The sequence below is a fragment of the Henckelia pumila genome, chromosome 2 (genome assembly GCF_033568475.1).
Source record: "Henckelia pumila isolate YLH828 chromosome 2, ASM3356847v2, whole genome shotgun sequence".
NCBI classification, from domain to species: Eukaryota; Viridiplantae; Streptophyta; class Magnoliopsida; order Lamiales; family Gesneriaceae; genus Henckelia; species Henckelia pumila.
In genome coordinates this window covers 145,041,289-145,057,820 of record NC_133121.1, presented here as the reverse complement: position 1 = coordinate 145,057,820, position 16,532 = coordinate 145,041,289, and the positions used below count along the sequence as shown (strand labels likewise).

Genomic DNA, 16,532 nt, shown 5'->3' with positions numbered 1-16,532 from the left:
TGGTGTTCAGAAAACTCGAGATTTTCAATAAATCTTTACTGGCCAAACAAGTGTGGAGTATTATTCAAAACCCAAAATCTTTGGTGGCAAGGGTCTTGAAGGCTCGGTATTTTAAGCACACTGATATCATGCAGGCTCCAGTTGGAAACAACCCATCTTATATCTGGCGATCGATATGTTGGAGCCGAGATGTGCTGGATGCGGGTTTATATTGGAGAATTGGAGATGGGCATGGAGTGAACATTTTGCGGGATAAATGGATCCCTTCATTGCGATCAAAATTGTATGACCATGGGGTATGAGTGGAAAATGGGGCGCATATGAGCTCATGGATTAATAATCATCAGTGGAATTCAAACACTATCTAAAATGTCTGCCCGAGCTATATAGCCTAAGAGATTTTGAAAGTTTGAAGTAAAAGGCCAATATTCGGTAAATAATGGGTATAGAGTTGGCATTGGGCTTCATAATCTGCATGAAAATTCTTTCGGAATCCACGGTAATGAAAAACTGGTGGAGTCTTCTTAGGTCTTTGGCCATCCCCCCAAAAATTCGCGTTTTCTGGTGGCGAGTCTTTAATAACATCATTCCTACTATGATAAACCTGGGAAACCATCATGTGCCCATCTCAGGATGGTGCCTCCTATGCACACTCATGCAAATACAACATGTCATGCGCTCATTTATTGTCCCAAGGTGAGGAAGTTCTGGAAAGAAAATGGGCCGGGTATGGAGGAGTCTAAAGGGGATTGGGAGTCAGGATTAGGGGTGCAAACGAACCGAATCGAGCCGAATAATGGTAAAATTTTAAGGCTCGAATTTGGCTCGATAAGATTATATTCGAGTTCGAGCTCGATTCGAAGTTCGATAATTTCAAATATTTTGGCTCGAGCTCGGTTTGAAATGAAGTTCGAGTTCGAGTTCGGCTCGAAATATTCGAACCTATTCGTGAACTATTCGGATATTATGGTTCGAAAAGCTCGAAATATTCTAAAAAGTTCGAAATGTATATACATTTATTATATAATTATATTATATTAATTAAATATTAAGGCTCGTGAACTATTCGCGAACTATCGAATAGAATAATTTCGGCTCGAGCTCGGCTCGAAAAAAAGTTCAAACATGTTCGAATTCAGCTCGAGTTCGATAAGCTCGAATACGAATCAAATATTTATCGAGCGGGCTCGTAAAGCTCACGAACAGGTTCAGTTCGTTTGCACCCCTAGCAGGATATTCAAGAGATAAGTTTAATTGTGGATGGCGGCCCATTTAGAGAGGGTCGAACTTGAGGATTTCGTATGCCATGCATGGTCAGTATTGGGGTGCAAGGTGTAAAGCGGTTCATGAAAATGGAAACCAAAAGTCGAGCATTCCTTATCCTAGCGTATCCTCTCTGCCGGATGAATATCGGAAAACCATGAGCGATCTAGCTAATCCTTGTGTCTTTGATGAGATATCTTCACCAAATTTGTGGCAGAGACCGGCTGAGGGCTGGCACCAGCTTGATGTGGATGCTAGCTTCAACGAGGCGACTAAGATGTGGCCTTGGGGGTGTGATTCGTAACCAGATGGACAGGTGGTGGTATCCTTTGGTAAAGCAGTCACAAAGCCAGATTCCATAGTCCTGGGTGAATTGTTTGTGTTTTCTCTGATTCATTTTTGGCAGTGCATACATTCACGGAGCCACTAAGTGATTTGAGTTATGTTCGTTCTTGTGCTTTAGAGATAAGATCATTAGCTTTTGATTTTACTACTGTTTCTTTTTCTCATGCAAGGAGATCGGTCAATGAAGTGGCTCATTCCTTGACAAAATTTGTTATTTCTTCTCCTGCACCTTTTTGTTGGGTGTTTGGGAATTTTTCGTTGTGGTTGCACCGACTTATAATTAGTGACAGTTCTACTCATCAATAAAGATTACAAGTTTTGTCAAAAAAAAAAATTAATTTCATAAATAAATATTATAAAATTTATATTTTTAAACAACAAAAGAAATAAATTATTTATCATGAGCTAAATATTTCATTTAAAAAATATTTCTATTAAAAAATTCTAAATTTTCAAATGAAATATTTTTTATTTTGATTTCAAACTATCGAAGAATTTTAGAAAAGAATGAAAAATGCACGAAGATGAAAAAAGATAGTTAAACATATATATAGAGAGATACATTTTAAAGATGGAAGAAAGTGAGATACAGAGGAGAGAGAGGAGAAAGAGCGAATTTATGTGGGTTATAAATTTTAAAAATCTATCCAAATCTTTGGGTACTTATACCAAAGACATTTTTGAAAAATTATAGTTGTACCTTAAGCATTAATGTTTGTATGTCAATAAATTTATTGGAGTTATTAAAAGTCCATTGTCATTTTGAATAACACTAGACTTTTGTAGAGTTTTTAAAAGTCAAGGTTGAATACCATTTGACTCTTAAAACACTGCAAAAACTTTCTATTTTTAATACTACTAGATTTCTATAGAGTATATAAAAGTCATGATTGAATACAACTAAACTTTTAAAATTCCCAAAAGTAATTAAATGTCATTAAATCTCCCTCATTGAATACATCCCCAAACGTGATAGCAAGAGAAAAATTAATAAATCTTGAAACAACATAATATAACATGAAAACAACATTAATTATGGTCCTTTAAAGTACTGATGCATGTGACACATCAACAATGACAATACAAACATCAGCGTGGTTTACTTCAACCTACCTTAAGGGTATTATTCTAATAGGAGATCTAACAATCTATGATTTATCATATCAGCATTATAATATTAATTATTCATATGTGTTGAGATATAAAACCTTGGATAAATGATTTATGTACAACGTCTAGGGTAGAAATAATAGGATCTCATTAACCCATCAGCGTCACGTAAACGTCTCGCAAGTGCCACAATAGCATCATGTAAGAAAACAAAACTAAAATTTTTACACGGTAGAAGACCAAAATCATACGAAGATAAATATACACGACTGATAATATTATAGTTTTCCATTATATATATTCACATGTAGTCGTGCAAACGATCGATCGATGAACACATCCGAAAACTATATAAATGGTTTACATGAAAAGAAGGAATAACAGAAAATCAAGATTAATAATGTAACAAACATCTATTATATATAAATGCATGTTAATTAATTTTATTTTTTATCGTATGTGTGGCGTGTGCACTAATTATTAAGATCACTTGGCTTATTTTGATTATTTAATATATATCATGTATGTTATCCCATGCACACACGCACATATATATAACGTGCATTCTCACATATCGATGTACTTAGGTACGTACGTAGTGTTTGGGAAGGGCTTCTATAGGAAGCACTTTTCAGCTTTTCATTCACAAAATTTTGAAATTTTATGAAAAAGAAAAACTGACAAGTGCTTTCTAGAAACTCTCCCAAATACTGCGTTAGAATTTAACAAGTTCCATAACATATACTCCATAGGCACGACAGAGAACCTTAAACTCTGCAAATCCAGCTTCCATCGCCAAGGCCTCATACTCGCCCTTAGTTCTTTCTTTTCCGTTCATCGATAACATGACGATGTTCCAGAGAGAACCTTGTTGTGAATATACATCAGTTCCCGGGATTTCATGAAGAATGTGTTCCAGCACTATCACCTTTCCTTTCTTTGGCAATGCTTCGTAGCAATTTTTAAGAAGTTTCACACATTTTTTAGAACCCCAATTGTGCAGCACTGCCTGGATGCATAAATTAAAGTGAAAACAAAATTTTTGGTCCTGTAATTTACATATTTTCTAGTTTTGGTCATATTATTGGTAAATTCAAAGTTTTAGTCGAACTTTCAATTATATATTTCGAAAAAATATTGATCATATCTCCTGTTTCCAATATGATCATGGTGGTGTCTTAATTGACTTTATTAATTAGCATAGATTTAACCCTAATTACGTTGTCCATGCATCAACTAAATTAAATAACGTATAATTAATTAAATAAATATTGCACCTTCAAAATAATTGCATCTCCCTTGGGCACTTGGACGAACATATCACCGCTAATGTGTTCCACTCCTGTATCACATACACAATGATTCAATGGGCATTATTAATGTATGGAATTTTCTTTATAAACATGAAAAATCTTTTTTAAAAGCTTACATACCTTCATAGGTTGGGGCAGTTCGTATGACCTCTGGTGAATCGAAGTTAATGCCACGAATCGAAGAGTACTTAGAAATAATAATTCCAAGAGTCGCACCGTTACCACCACCAACATCCACTAACGTGCGCAATCCCTCGAAACCATTGTATACTGTAACAATTTGTTGCAAAGATAGAGTAGATAGACTTCCCAGTGCGTCGTGGAATATTTTCTTTGAATCAGGGTTTGATCCTATGTCTTCGTAATGATTCTCGGCATTTTCAAATAAATTTCCACCTTCAAGAACCGCATCTTTTAATGCAATGCTGAAATTAAAAATAAATCTAATTTGTCATTTACAATATGGAATGCAATATATTGTTTTGATCCCCGCATCCTATCTAGCGCCCCCAACATCCAGTGTTTCATTTTCATTTTATTTTTTTTTTGAAAAAAATTTCGGATATTCGTATGAATATATGCATTTATTTTAAAAAATAAAAAAAACTTGCAAGTTGAGGGTCAGCTGCCGACACCCAACTTGCAAATTTTTTTTATTTTTTTAGATGCGATCACATGAACATCTATTTTTTTTTCAAAAAGAAAAAAGAACCCGTATGTTGAGCAGCCAGCTAAGATCCCCAAAGTTACCTTAGGAAGGGATCAAAACTATCAAAATATATATATATATAGCGAGAGCGCACGCGCACACACATAGAAGCTCTTGCAAACACTAGTCAAAACTAATACGTACAACGGGTAGCTACGTTCTTGTTCGGCCGTTAGGGCATAAAATTTTGCCAACGATACCCCTCTCTCATTTGGAACTAAGAACTTTCCTTTTGGTGCAATCCCATAACGCAATTCAGTTGTGGAACCATGATCAGTACTTGTGGAAAAAGTAAGGAAAGAATGAGTGACCAGCACCCGAAGCATAGAGTCAAGCACTCGGGCTGCTCCCTCAACGTTACGCGTTTGAAGCTGAGAAGCGATCTCAGAAGTCGAGATGTGGGCCCCATCATCGGACTTGTCGATGATCTCGAATAGGTCGAGTTGAATGGAAGTGTTCAAAACCAATCGGAGGACGTGGGATCCACATGCAACCAGGCACCCAACAAATGTTTCATCATCTTCTTGGTTGCCATGTTTGTAGTAAATATCATGGACGACTTGCTTCTCCATAGTTTGTTTTCAATATTCAATTGGATATATAATTTAGAAGATATGTGAGTCTATCTTTGGATGATCAAGGATATATATATACAAACATCACATGTACTAGTGGGTCATGTAATTATATATGGGTTTCATTAGAAAAGGAATAGGTTTATGCATGTGAAACGATGGGCCAACCTTGCTTATAGTTAAAATAAAAAGTAATATTTTTAATATAAAAATTAGAATTTTTTTCGGATAACTCAAAATAGGATATTTGTGTTACAAAATTGACATGTTAGACCGTTTCATAAAAACTTTTGTGTTAAAAAAGATGTTATATTTTGGGGAATAAATAAATAAAAGAAATTGTTTGACTAGCTAATTGATTAGTTTATACTTCATAGCTAATTTGAAGTACTTAAAATAATAACTAATAGCTAGCTAACCGCAAGCTCTAGCGTAATATTTACTAGCAACCGATGTACACGCTCTGCGTGTACGTAAATAATTTAATATCTAGTTAAAATTATAATAAATATGAAATTTTAATAATTTACAAATAATATGTTGATATTAAACAAAATTGCAATGAAATTCCTTAACTGAAATGTATCTTTAATTTTAGCAACATATAGATAGTGGGTGGTTTTTAATGATGGGATTGAGAAATATTACCGTGAGTTTTTACCATTTTACCCAATAATCTATATAAAGTATAATGTATGTTTGAGGGTTAAAATTGTAAATTTGTATTGGTATCATCAAATGGACTAAAACAGTTTTTAAATGGATCTCAACTTTTATATAATAGTATAGATAAGGGAGAATTACATTTTTTTTCTTATTATTTGCATTTTTTCCATTTGTAGTCCTGTTAAATGTAAATTTGTATTTTCAGTCATATAACTTGCTTGTTTTTTTCATTTTTGGTTCTGTTATTGTGAATTTTTATTTGTTGTCCTGTAACTTGTATATTATTTTTTATTTTTTGTCCTTTAACCTAGCATGCATTTACTTTCATTTTCGATCATTTTTTAATGACCGAAAAAACACAATAGAATGAGATAAAAAAAATGAAAATAACATACAATTTAAATGACCAAAAATGAAAAAGTATACAAGTTACAGGACTACAACTGAAAATTCATCGTAACATGATCAAAAATAAAAAAAACATGCAAGTTTCATGGCTGAAAATACAAATTCACGAATAACAAAACCAAAAGTGAAAAAATGCACATAACATGAAAAAAAAAATGTAATTCTTCCGATTTATTATGGTCAATACACTACAAAAATTTTATCATTTTAGCCACGGCAAAAACCGTGGCTAAAAAAAATAGCCACGCTTTTCGCCACGCTTTTTCAAACCGTGTCTAAAAGCACCGTGGTTAAGTTCATCCACGTTTTAAAACCGTGGTTAAAAATTAACCACGATTTTTTAAAAAACCGTGGCTAGGTTAGCCACGGTTTTTTACAAATCGTGGTTAAATCTAACCACGTTTTTATAAAAAACCGTGGCTATGTTAGCCACGGTTTTGTACAAATCGTTGTTAAATCTAACCAAGTTTTTTTTAAAAAAAAACCGTGGTTAAATTTACCCACGTTTTTTATAAAAACCGTAGGTAAGTTGAACCACGTTTTTTAAAAAATCGTGGTTAAACTCTAACTACGTTTTTTAAAAAAGCGTGGTTAATATAGCCACGGTTTTTTTAAAAAAACGTTGCTAGTTTAGCCACAGGAGGTTTTTAATAATCGTAGTAATTGCTTCTATAGATATTATAATAGAAATATAATACTTTGACACTGATTTATTATTTTAAAAAAATATTTAATTAGCTTCATTACTAATAATATTGGTCAACAATTGCTTCTATAGATATTATAACATTTTGACACTGTTTTATTATATCAAAATGGAGTAGCTAGTTTCGTTATTGCTTCTAATTTGCAAGCAACTACAGTCTTTCCTTTAAATAATTAATAAGTTTATTTTATTTATTTTATTTTTGCAATGAATAATATTTTATTGGGATAATAATAATACGTTGGGAATAATATGTAAATATACTGTATATAGTATTATATATTTTTTCTATTAGTCTTTTACCAATTTGCCTGTGTTCATTAAATAGATTAGTTTCTTCCAAAAAGTTTTTATAATATATATTAAAGCAGTTATTAAATAAGAGTAAAATGATATTTTTCTCTATTAAAGTTTGTTTTTTCCAATAATTTCTCTTAATATATATATATATGTAAAAACACACATAAATCTAAATAAATGAGATGAGTGGAGCATATCACTAGCTTGTTTTTTTTATTTTTTATATATATGCTACCAGCCTACTAGGCTACTACAAGTCTACAACTTAAAAAAATGAGCGTATTTGATATATGAATTAATGGTTAACCTGAAAAGATCAATAAATGGCCCGTAGCACTCCACCTAACCTAACCATTTCATATATTACTTGATAAAATCCTCCATAATTACATATCACTTTCCTTATATTATAAAATTTTCATTCACCCCAACACCTCAAATGCAATTAAACTTGCATGTTTCTAGTTAATTATAATATTTACAATTTAAAATTTTCATAAATTTTTTCACGAATAAATAAAATTTAAAATTTAAAAAAAATTAATTTAATCTTAAAAATTTCATATAATTCATATATATTTCGGTGTTTTTCTACATTTATGGATTAATTATTAGAAAAAGGACAATGCTACGTGTACACATAGTCTTACACATTGGTTTACATGCGATAATTAAATTATAAAACTACCCTAAAATTATTGAAAATTTTATTTCCTTACCTACAATTGTTTTATTTGCTTAAAAAAATACAATTAGAGAAAAAAATATGATTATTTATTTCTTTAGTTTTTTATTATTATTTTGTGAAAAAAATTCTTATTTTTATTTATTTTAATTTGATATTTATTCAACGGAAATAATCTCGTTTGAATATTATTAATTTTAATTTAATATTTTTTTCTTCAAACTTTTCTTCTTTAATTGTACTTGGTTTATAAGTTGATAGTTATTCGAAAATATAAAATTTTAATTTTTCAAAATTTTAATTTGATGAGTAATGTTATGATCTCTTAATGAATGCATATAAAAAAATAAATAGTTTTGATGACGTGAATATAACAACTATAACATATCAAATTGGTTTTGAATTCACATTTATTTCAAAATGAGAGTCGACTTTTAACATATATAAAAATCAAAATTGCAGACGTATATCTAGTTGTGTGTTCAAATAATTTTCTTCATAACTCATTGCACTATTCTATCACTACATCTTCATTCGAACATCGTCTTGACGAGCATAGTGTTGTCGATGCTTCATCAACTCCGTAGTTGGATACTAAAGGTGCTTCGTAATTGATATTCCATGGATGGTGTTGAACACCCTCTAATTATTATACAAATGTAAGAAACATACATAAATATGATTAGAACATCAAACACGAAAAACATAATAACATACCATTAATTGTTGTGAGAAAGAGAACGAAGGCGCGCATCACATAATTTTGATCAAGTGGTTGAATAAACACATTATTGAATTCAATATTTTCTTCTTGAGAGTTTTTTCCTTTGCTGACTTTCACATATACCTACAAAACCAACATATGTATTAATAAAATGTTAGGTATTGATACTTTATAAAGAAGTATTAGGAATATATTGTACCTTCGATTTCTTAGAACACTTCTCTAATGGACCTTTTTTTCAAAGCTTTTTAGGGGCTCCTTTTGTTTTAGTGTACTTTGGACCAAGAACTTTGCAAGTAGAAGCTTGAGTTGCATCATCAACATGATCAGACTGTACTTGCTTAATGATGATACCAAATTATGGTCATAGCCTGATCGCAACTTTGATATAGCAAGATCACTTACTTTACTTTCAATCCACCCGAGTAGCTTTTGAGTTTCATCTTTATTATCTGCAATCAAATTTGCAACATTTAATTGTAAATGCTTCACACAACTTTTCATAATTTAACTGATCAGGAGTAGCTATCCATCCATTATAATTGATCTTCACCCTCATATACAATCTACGTACTCACATTCTTCCTCCAGCGTCGCAGTATATATTGCTCAGGAACCACCGACAACTTATTACGGATCAAAACTATAATAACATGCCTACATATTATTCCCCTAAACTCAAATAGGTGACAGCTACAAGAAAATGTGCATTTATCTCTCTTAAACACAATTTCAAACTTTTTTCCTTAATTCTCTCATGCACTGTAAAATCTTCTGTGACCACATATTTCGTACCAAAAGACCCCTCCTCAGTGGATTCAATCTCACAATACATCTTTCCTGTCAATTATTGTTGAAATTATTTAAATTTTACAATTGTATAAGCATTTTGAAATTGCCTCTCCATATCGAATCAAGTAATGCAAGGGACCATCTGAGAGAAAAATTTAAAATCTGCTTGAAACTCTTTTTCAACTTTACTCCTCAGAGCTCGCTCATATTGCACCACAAATTGCTTTAAAGATGTTTTTGAATGCACATATCCATTAAAAAAAGCATTTATACCCTCACTCCGTTAAGTTGTATTCCTGCCCAAAATGAAGTTTTGAGAAAACATGGAACCCAACGACTTCTCTCCCTAAAAAGCCCGGTCACCCAATCATTATTTTTCATTAATACATACATTTGAAGCATAGAAAACCAACCATGTTCGAACTCATTTGCAGTTTGTGATTCATACACTAATTCGTGTACAGAAGAGGGTATGGAAGCCTTTTGACAATTATATCCAAATTTTTCAGGTAATTTCTTAAGTATATGCAACAAACACCACCTATGTTTTGTGTTAGGAAATACTGTTTCTATGGCCTTCTGCATTGCCCTGTCCTGGTTAGTGATTATTCCATGAAGAGTCCAAAATTCCATGCATTCTAGCCATGTCCTAAACAACCATACAAATGTCTCTGTATCCTCGTTAGAAAGTAGACCACACCCAAGTAGTGTCGATTGTCCATGATGATTTATACCGATGAAAGGAACAAATGACATGTCGTACTTATTAGTTAAGTACGTTGTATCAAAAGTCACTACATCCCCAAATTCCTTATAAGCTTGTCTACTTATATTATCTGCTCAAAATACATTCTTTAATCGGCCCTCATAATCTAAATCCAAACTAAAGAAAAAACCTGGACAAAGTGACTGCATTTTGGAGAAATAAGTTTGAATAGAAGCTGCATCTCCCTCTCCAAGTCTTAATTTTCTGACCTTATCAATATAATTTCGAAAATATTTTTCAATAAAAGTCGTCTTCTCATATCCACCTTCTTCAACAACAACGAGTTAAAACTTTTATGAAAAGAAATATCTGCTATATCATTCACCTCTAGTTGTCATTTCACGTGAGCATTTAACTGACAATAACATCGAAATGCTCTGGATTTGGATGGACTAGTTTGGTGATTGTGCTCGAGATGTACGATGGTAATTTTCCATACTCCAGCAGCATCTGAACAAGCTGACAACTTAGCTTTACAACCGGTTTGACTGTTAATTGGTTGGGGATTCAGTTTAGTATTTGCATTACTACTTCTGTAATCTTCTCGACTACATGTGAATGCAACATACGTAACAACCCATTTGTTATTTTTCTGAGAAGTTTTTTTTTCTAACTGTAAAACCAACATGATAAGCATATATCTTGTAGAAAACCAATATGCATGATAGGCATACGGTTTGACTGTTTGGTTGGTCGCCTCTTTTATTTAATAGGCAGATTCTTTTTATATAGTATAATATAGTATTTATGACGTGAGAAGATTGAGGTGATCGGTTCATATAACATATATATCTACTTTCTAAAATTAAAATTTTATATTTCAATATTCATTCTTCTATCGAAATAAATAAATCAATATATTTCAAAAAAAATTAAATAAATAAACCAATATCATTTCATATAATAATTAATATACATGATTTTATAAAATTCCATTAATTTTGTATTTTACGAAATTTAAATTTTTTTAAAAAAATAATAACATATATTGTAACGCATTATGTACATATACAGATCATTGGAGATTAAGTGAAAATTACATAAAATTAGAATGCTCAAACTATAGAATTTCTTCAATATTAGGAAATTTGTTAAATTCAATATGTCTTCATCAATATATATATATATATATATATTCTTACAAACTTATTTTTTTTAAAAAAATTATGAATTCAAGTCTTTTAATTTTTCGTTCTAAAATTCAATTTGAATATAAAAGCCCCACCAAAAAATATAAACTACATTGAAATATCTGCATTATCTATATCATTTCATTAAATTTCGGTTATGATTTTTACGGTTTGTGATCATACAAATTCTAATATTTTGGGTTATATATATTAATACTAAATAAATATTTTGTACTAATATCTTGATTAGATTATGTATCCATTATTTGAGTTCGAGCATACATTGAGCTATGAAAATATTATTTAATTTTAGTTAATGAATATAGATAATAATATATATATATATATATTATATTAAATATCAATTATTACTTTTGTTATATACGACATGTAAACATTTATGTCTTGAAAGTTGAAACCGCGACTCCATTTCGTGTTATCTACTATGAAGTCGCAGTTTTACGTACCATATAAGTGTAAAGATTTATCATACAATGAAAAACTTGCTCAATTGTAGAAGATAACGTACACTTCATTATCTGAATTTGGTAGTCGTAGAAGTAATCGGAAAAACATGATCAGAAGTTTAAAAAAAAAAAAAAAAAAAAGAGCAAACTGATAATTTGTAAGTTCATATACATGCAGTTGGAGCATGCACATGCATGCAAATGCAATTACTACGAGACACCAAAAATGGCTTTGGAAACAATTGTTTTAATATTCAATAATTGGATAAGAGGCATCCATGGCTATCCCGCAAACCCCTTCCTTAACACCAACATCTCTCTCGAATTTCACGTATCCACCTTCGCCCCATGCTGCGCCCCAAGAGTTCTTCACAAGCCAATATTTTTTCCCGGCCTCGCTTTTTCCGTATCCAACAACTGTGACACCATGATCTAGATGAGTTCCACAGTACTCAGCCGTAAATATGATGCCTGCGTAAAACTAGAAAGTGAGTCCACTGGCATCAATGGCCACAGACATAGGTTGCTTCGTCGCCGCTTTGAGTAACGCCGACTCGTCTTTAGACGGTGTTATCACCAGAAAATGTCGTGGCAGACGTGGAAACTTTTCCTGGCAATGTGTCCTCCCTTAATGCCCTCAGTGTGCACCTGTTCACCCTTCTTCACACACTAGACAACTCGTGAATGGGCGTCGGAATAGTTTTTCGACGTGGCCACTCCGATGCCTAAGTAAGAATAGGGCTTAAGTAGAGAGAAAATTCAATATGAAAAAGTATATCAGAATAATTAACAATACCTCAAACCTGGTATTTATAGGAGACCCTAGGAGAGTTTCCATAACAAAAAACACCACCATTCCCGGAATACAAGATATTGTTCCCTTCTTATCTAAGATTCTGTCTTATCTTCCGAAATATCCTATCTTACTCAAAAGGAAATAATATCTCTCCCCATACCACCCCTCCTCCTGCTCCTGACTCCTAGTCCGACCTTACCTCTTCCTATGACCAAGTCTAAACAGACTTTTCCCCAAGGCCAAGCAACCCACCTTATAATATCCTTACCGAACCCGAGGGGGCACCCTACCGAGTCTGAAGTGGTACCTTACCGAGCCCGAGGTGGCACCTTACCTAGCCCGAGGTGGACATGCTGTCAAGATGAGGTGGTACTTTACCGAGCTCGAGGTGGACATGCATATATCAGACGTCACTTTCTCAAATCCAGTGATCTTTGCCACTCTTGAGGATTCATTTTTGTTGTTAGGCACGCCATTTTCTCCTTTGTATGGATAGTTGGCTTCTGTCGAGAGGCCTCGATGAATTATGAATTGGAACGCTTCGTTCATATAACCTCCGCGGCACCCGTGATTCATCTTGTTGGAATCACAATCCACGAGTTCTTGTTCGGACAATGACACCAGGTTCCCCGTTTTAATCCCGTGGATCCCTTCCGTGGCTGCAACTGCTGAAAATGCCTAGCAAGACCCTGTACGTACGTACGTGTGTATATATATGCGTGCATGAGTTGTAAGAAACGAGATTTAATTTCAATTGTTTTCATGAATTTTATAACTCTGATTTAATTTTTATATATGTCTCACCGCATGTAAATTGATTCTTCACGGCAGTGACAGCTCCTTTCTTCCTCCAGTCGAGGCTTGCGGGAATTGCATTAACATTTTCATGCCTAAAGTTAATGGTGGCAGAAAATGTCTCGTGGGAAGAATATAGTTAAAGCTATTAAACAACAAACAACTCAGTAAATGCAAAGTTTTATATATTAAATAGAAATGTTATATAATTGCAGATCTTGTCCTACGAATGCATACCTGGCGTTGTGGACAGTTTTGCAACTCATTTAGATGAGGCTGGTCTACCACTTCCGCGTATGTGTTGTTGGAGCACGAAGGACTGGAGCAGCAAGAATGCTCCTAAGAAGGAAGAAATTAATTCATGCTTCAAATCCCTTGACAATGTTAATAAAGTAATTGTTTTGTCTCTTAGATATATGGTATTCATTCATAAATCCATTACTCTCATTAAATTATGAGTATTACTTGTAGGTTGACATTATCGGGATCCTTGCTCCCACTGACGAGGCTTGCGGGAATTGCATTCACATTTTCATGCCTAATGTTAATGGTGGCCGAAAATGTCTCGTGGGGAGAATATAGTTAAAGCTATTAAACAACAAACAACTCAGTAAATGCAAAGTAATATCAATTAAAATTAAAAAAAAAATTTAAGAATTAAAAATAATATGAAGGATTAGTCTGATGATCAGTTGAGATCCACATGATTTGGTCAGTTTCTTGCCATGATATTTTGCTCAACTGGCGTTCCCCCTTACTTCAGTTTTTCTCTTAAACCGATAGTTTATCAGTTAGCCAACTTTTTATTTGACTAAACTGACTCTTTGCGATCTTTTTTCCTGTCTCCTACAAGCACAAAAACAAGCTAGACTATGGTATCCAATTTACATGGGTCCTCGATTTATTAATCCCTTCGAGATCCATACTTGAATCAACCTAACTGATCGATTCTTGGACGTGTCCCATAAGATTCGTGATTTGTGCTTTGTGTTCTTGTGAGATAAACAATATGAATTTAACTGTGAGTGATGAGAGTAATAAACATTGTGTTGTGGTGATGTGTTCGTGAATATGCTTGTGAGGTAGTCTGTATTTTTGTCTTTCCTTCATCGTGAGTTCTTCTGTTGCCTTTTAGATCAAGTCTTCTATAAGGTCTACGGTTGTGGCGCTCCATATCTGAGTTGTGTTTAACTTGACAGAATTTGCAGTCTCGCTTCGCACAATAACTCTCCGACATATATCCAGTTCCAAACTTCCGGACATTGCTCCAAGTCTCAACAGTTTTGCCAATCTATTGGGTAGGACTACTTTGCTCACATCCCAAACTGGACTTGACAAAGTGAATATATTTTCCTTTGCACATATTCAGTTTAGGTTGAGTACTATTCTCAGTTGGTCTGCAATCCTCATCACTAAACCCGAGATCAGTTTTGTATCCTATTGGTTTTTGTGACTCATGCAATTCTGTCAACAAAACTGAGGACTTATTTTAAGTTTGAATCAATTCAGTTGTAACGCCCGGAATTATTTAATTTTAATCCGAGAATATTTAGATAGCAATTCATCATCGTAGCCTTATTCAATTTCTGATAATTAGCCCAAAATCTCACTGATCTGTATTTCTTTCAATTCTTGCAGTTCTGTTGGTGACATTCTATAATGCACTGGAAAAATCAATAAGATACATGGCTTCAATTACATATCGAATTCCATCGCACAGACTGGAAGTAATCTCAGAATTTTATCTGGAAAATATCAGCAATTCGATAATAATTGGCAAATCAACCAATTCTGAGCTAGCTTCCAAGACATCGATTACATAATAAGGAATTTTCTCTGCTCTTTCTACAATCATCAAATCATAGATAGAATAGATATCAAAGGAATTCGAAATATCGAACTCTTGCCGTAGAATTCCCATTCTTCTATCAATTCAATTCTGAATCTCATAACTTTCTGAATCAATCTACGACATCCCTGTACTTGGTAAACATATCGAAACCGATAATTCAGTCAAAATCTGACAACCAAGCACGATACAATCTATCTCTCTCACATTACCTTCAAACTGTAGTATACAATTTTCGGACAGATATCACTTCCTTAAAATCAAGAATAGATACCACAGTAGATAATACATCAACAGGTAATGCACATAATCTGGAAATTTCGTTCAGAGATAAAATATGGGATGCTCCAATATCCTCACTCACATACACAAAAGAATCATAACAAGAACAATTACCTGCTAAACATCATCTGATGTTTGCTTTTCTGGCTGAGTCACTTCTCTCGATGACCTTGCACTATGTGATCTTTTCAAACCACGTTGCGGACATACTCTAGCAAAATGTCCCGCTTGATAACATATATGGCAACTCCCAAGTACACCTCTGCACTGATCACTAGGATGTCCCCCTCCACATTTATTGCAATAAACTCCTGCATACTCAGAACTCATCTGTCTCTATCCACTGGAGCTAGATGAACTATCTCATGATTTCTTAAACTGCTTTCCTCTTGCTTTCAAAGAATCTTTCTTGCCACTACTACTACCACCTTCCTCAAATCTGGGGAATGGTTGCTGAAACTGAGTCTGTGGCTCTCTTTGAGACTGTAAATCAAACAATGCTTCTCGTTGTTTCATCAGACCAACCTCTGCTCCTTTTGCTTTATCAAGTGCATCAGCAAAGTTGTTAGGCCTACCAGCATTCACCAGTGTAAATACATCTGGATTCAGTCCATTAATGAACTGATCAGCTTTAGCCTCTTCGTTCTCAGCTATATGTGGAGCGAATTTCAGCAAAGTAGAGAACTTAGCAACATATTCCTCGATATTCAGATTGTCTTGTTTCAGATTGGCAAACTCTGCATTCTTATCTTTTCTGTACGACACTGGAAAGAATCGTTGATAAAATTCAGTTTTAAACACTTTCCAATTAATCATCGTACCTTGATTCTCAAGAATTTTCTTGGTTGTAA

General features: G+C 33.4%; 1 protein-coding gene and 1 pseudogene across 1 annotated transcript; both read right to left on the bottom strand.

Moving 5' to 3' along the window:
* Positions 1-3,433: 3,433 nt before the first annotated feature.
* Positions 3,434-5,312, bottom strand: LOC140878618 (caffeic acid 3-O-methyltransferase-like). The gene is made up of 4 exons (XM_073282235.1): positions 4,885-5,312; positions 4,152-4,456; positions 3,996-4,060; positions 3,434-3,727 (listed from the first exon to the last, which is right to left on the bottom strand). The coding sequence occupies exons 1-4, from the start codon at positions 5,310-5,312 to the stop codon at positions 3,434-3,436; spliced, it is 1,092 nt and encodes a 363-aa protein (XP_073138336.1).
* Positions 5,313-12,206: 6,894 nt separating this feature from the next.
* Positions 12,207-15,998, bottom strand: LOC140878617 (ervatamin-B-like; annotated as a pseudogene).
* Between the last annotated feature and the right edge of the window lie 534 nt (positions 15,999-16,532).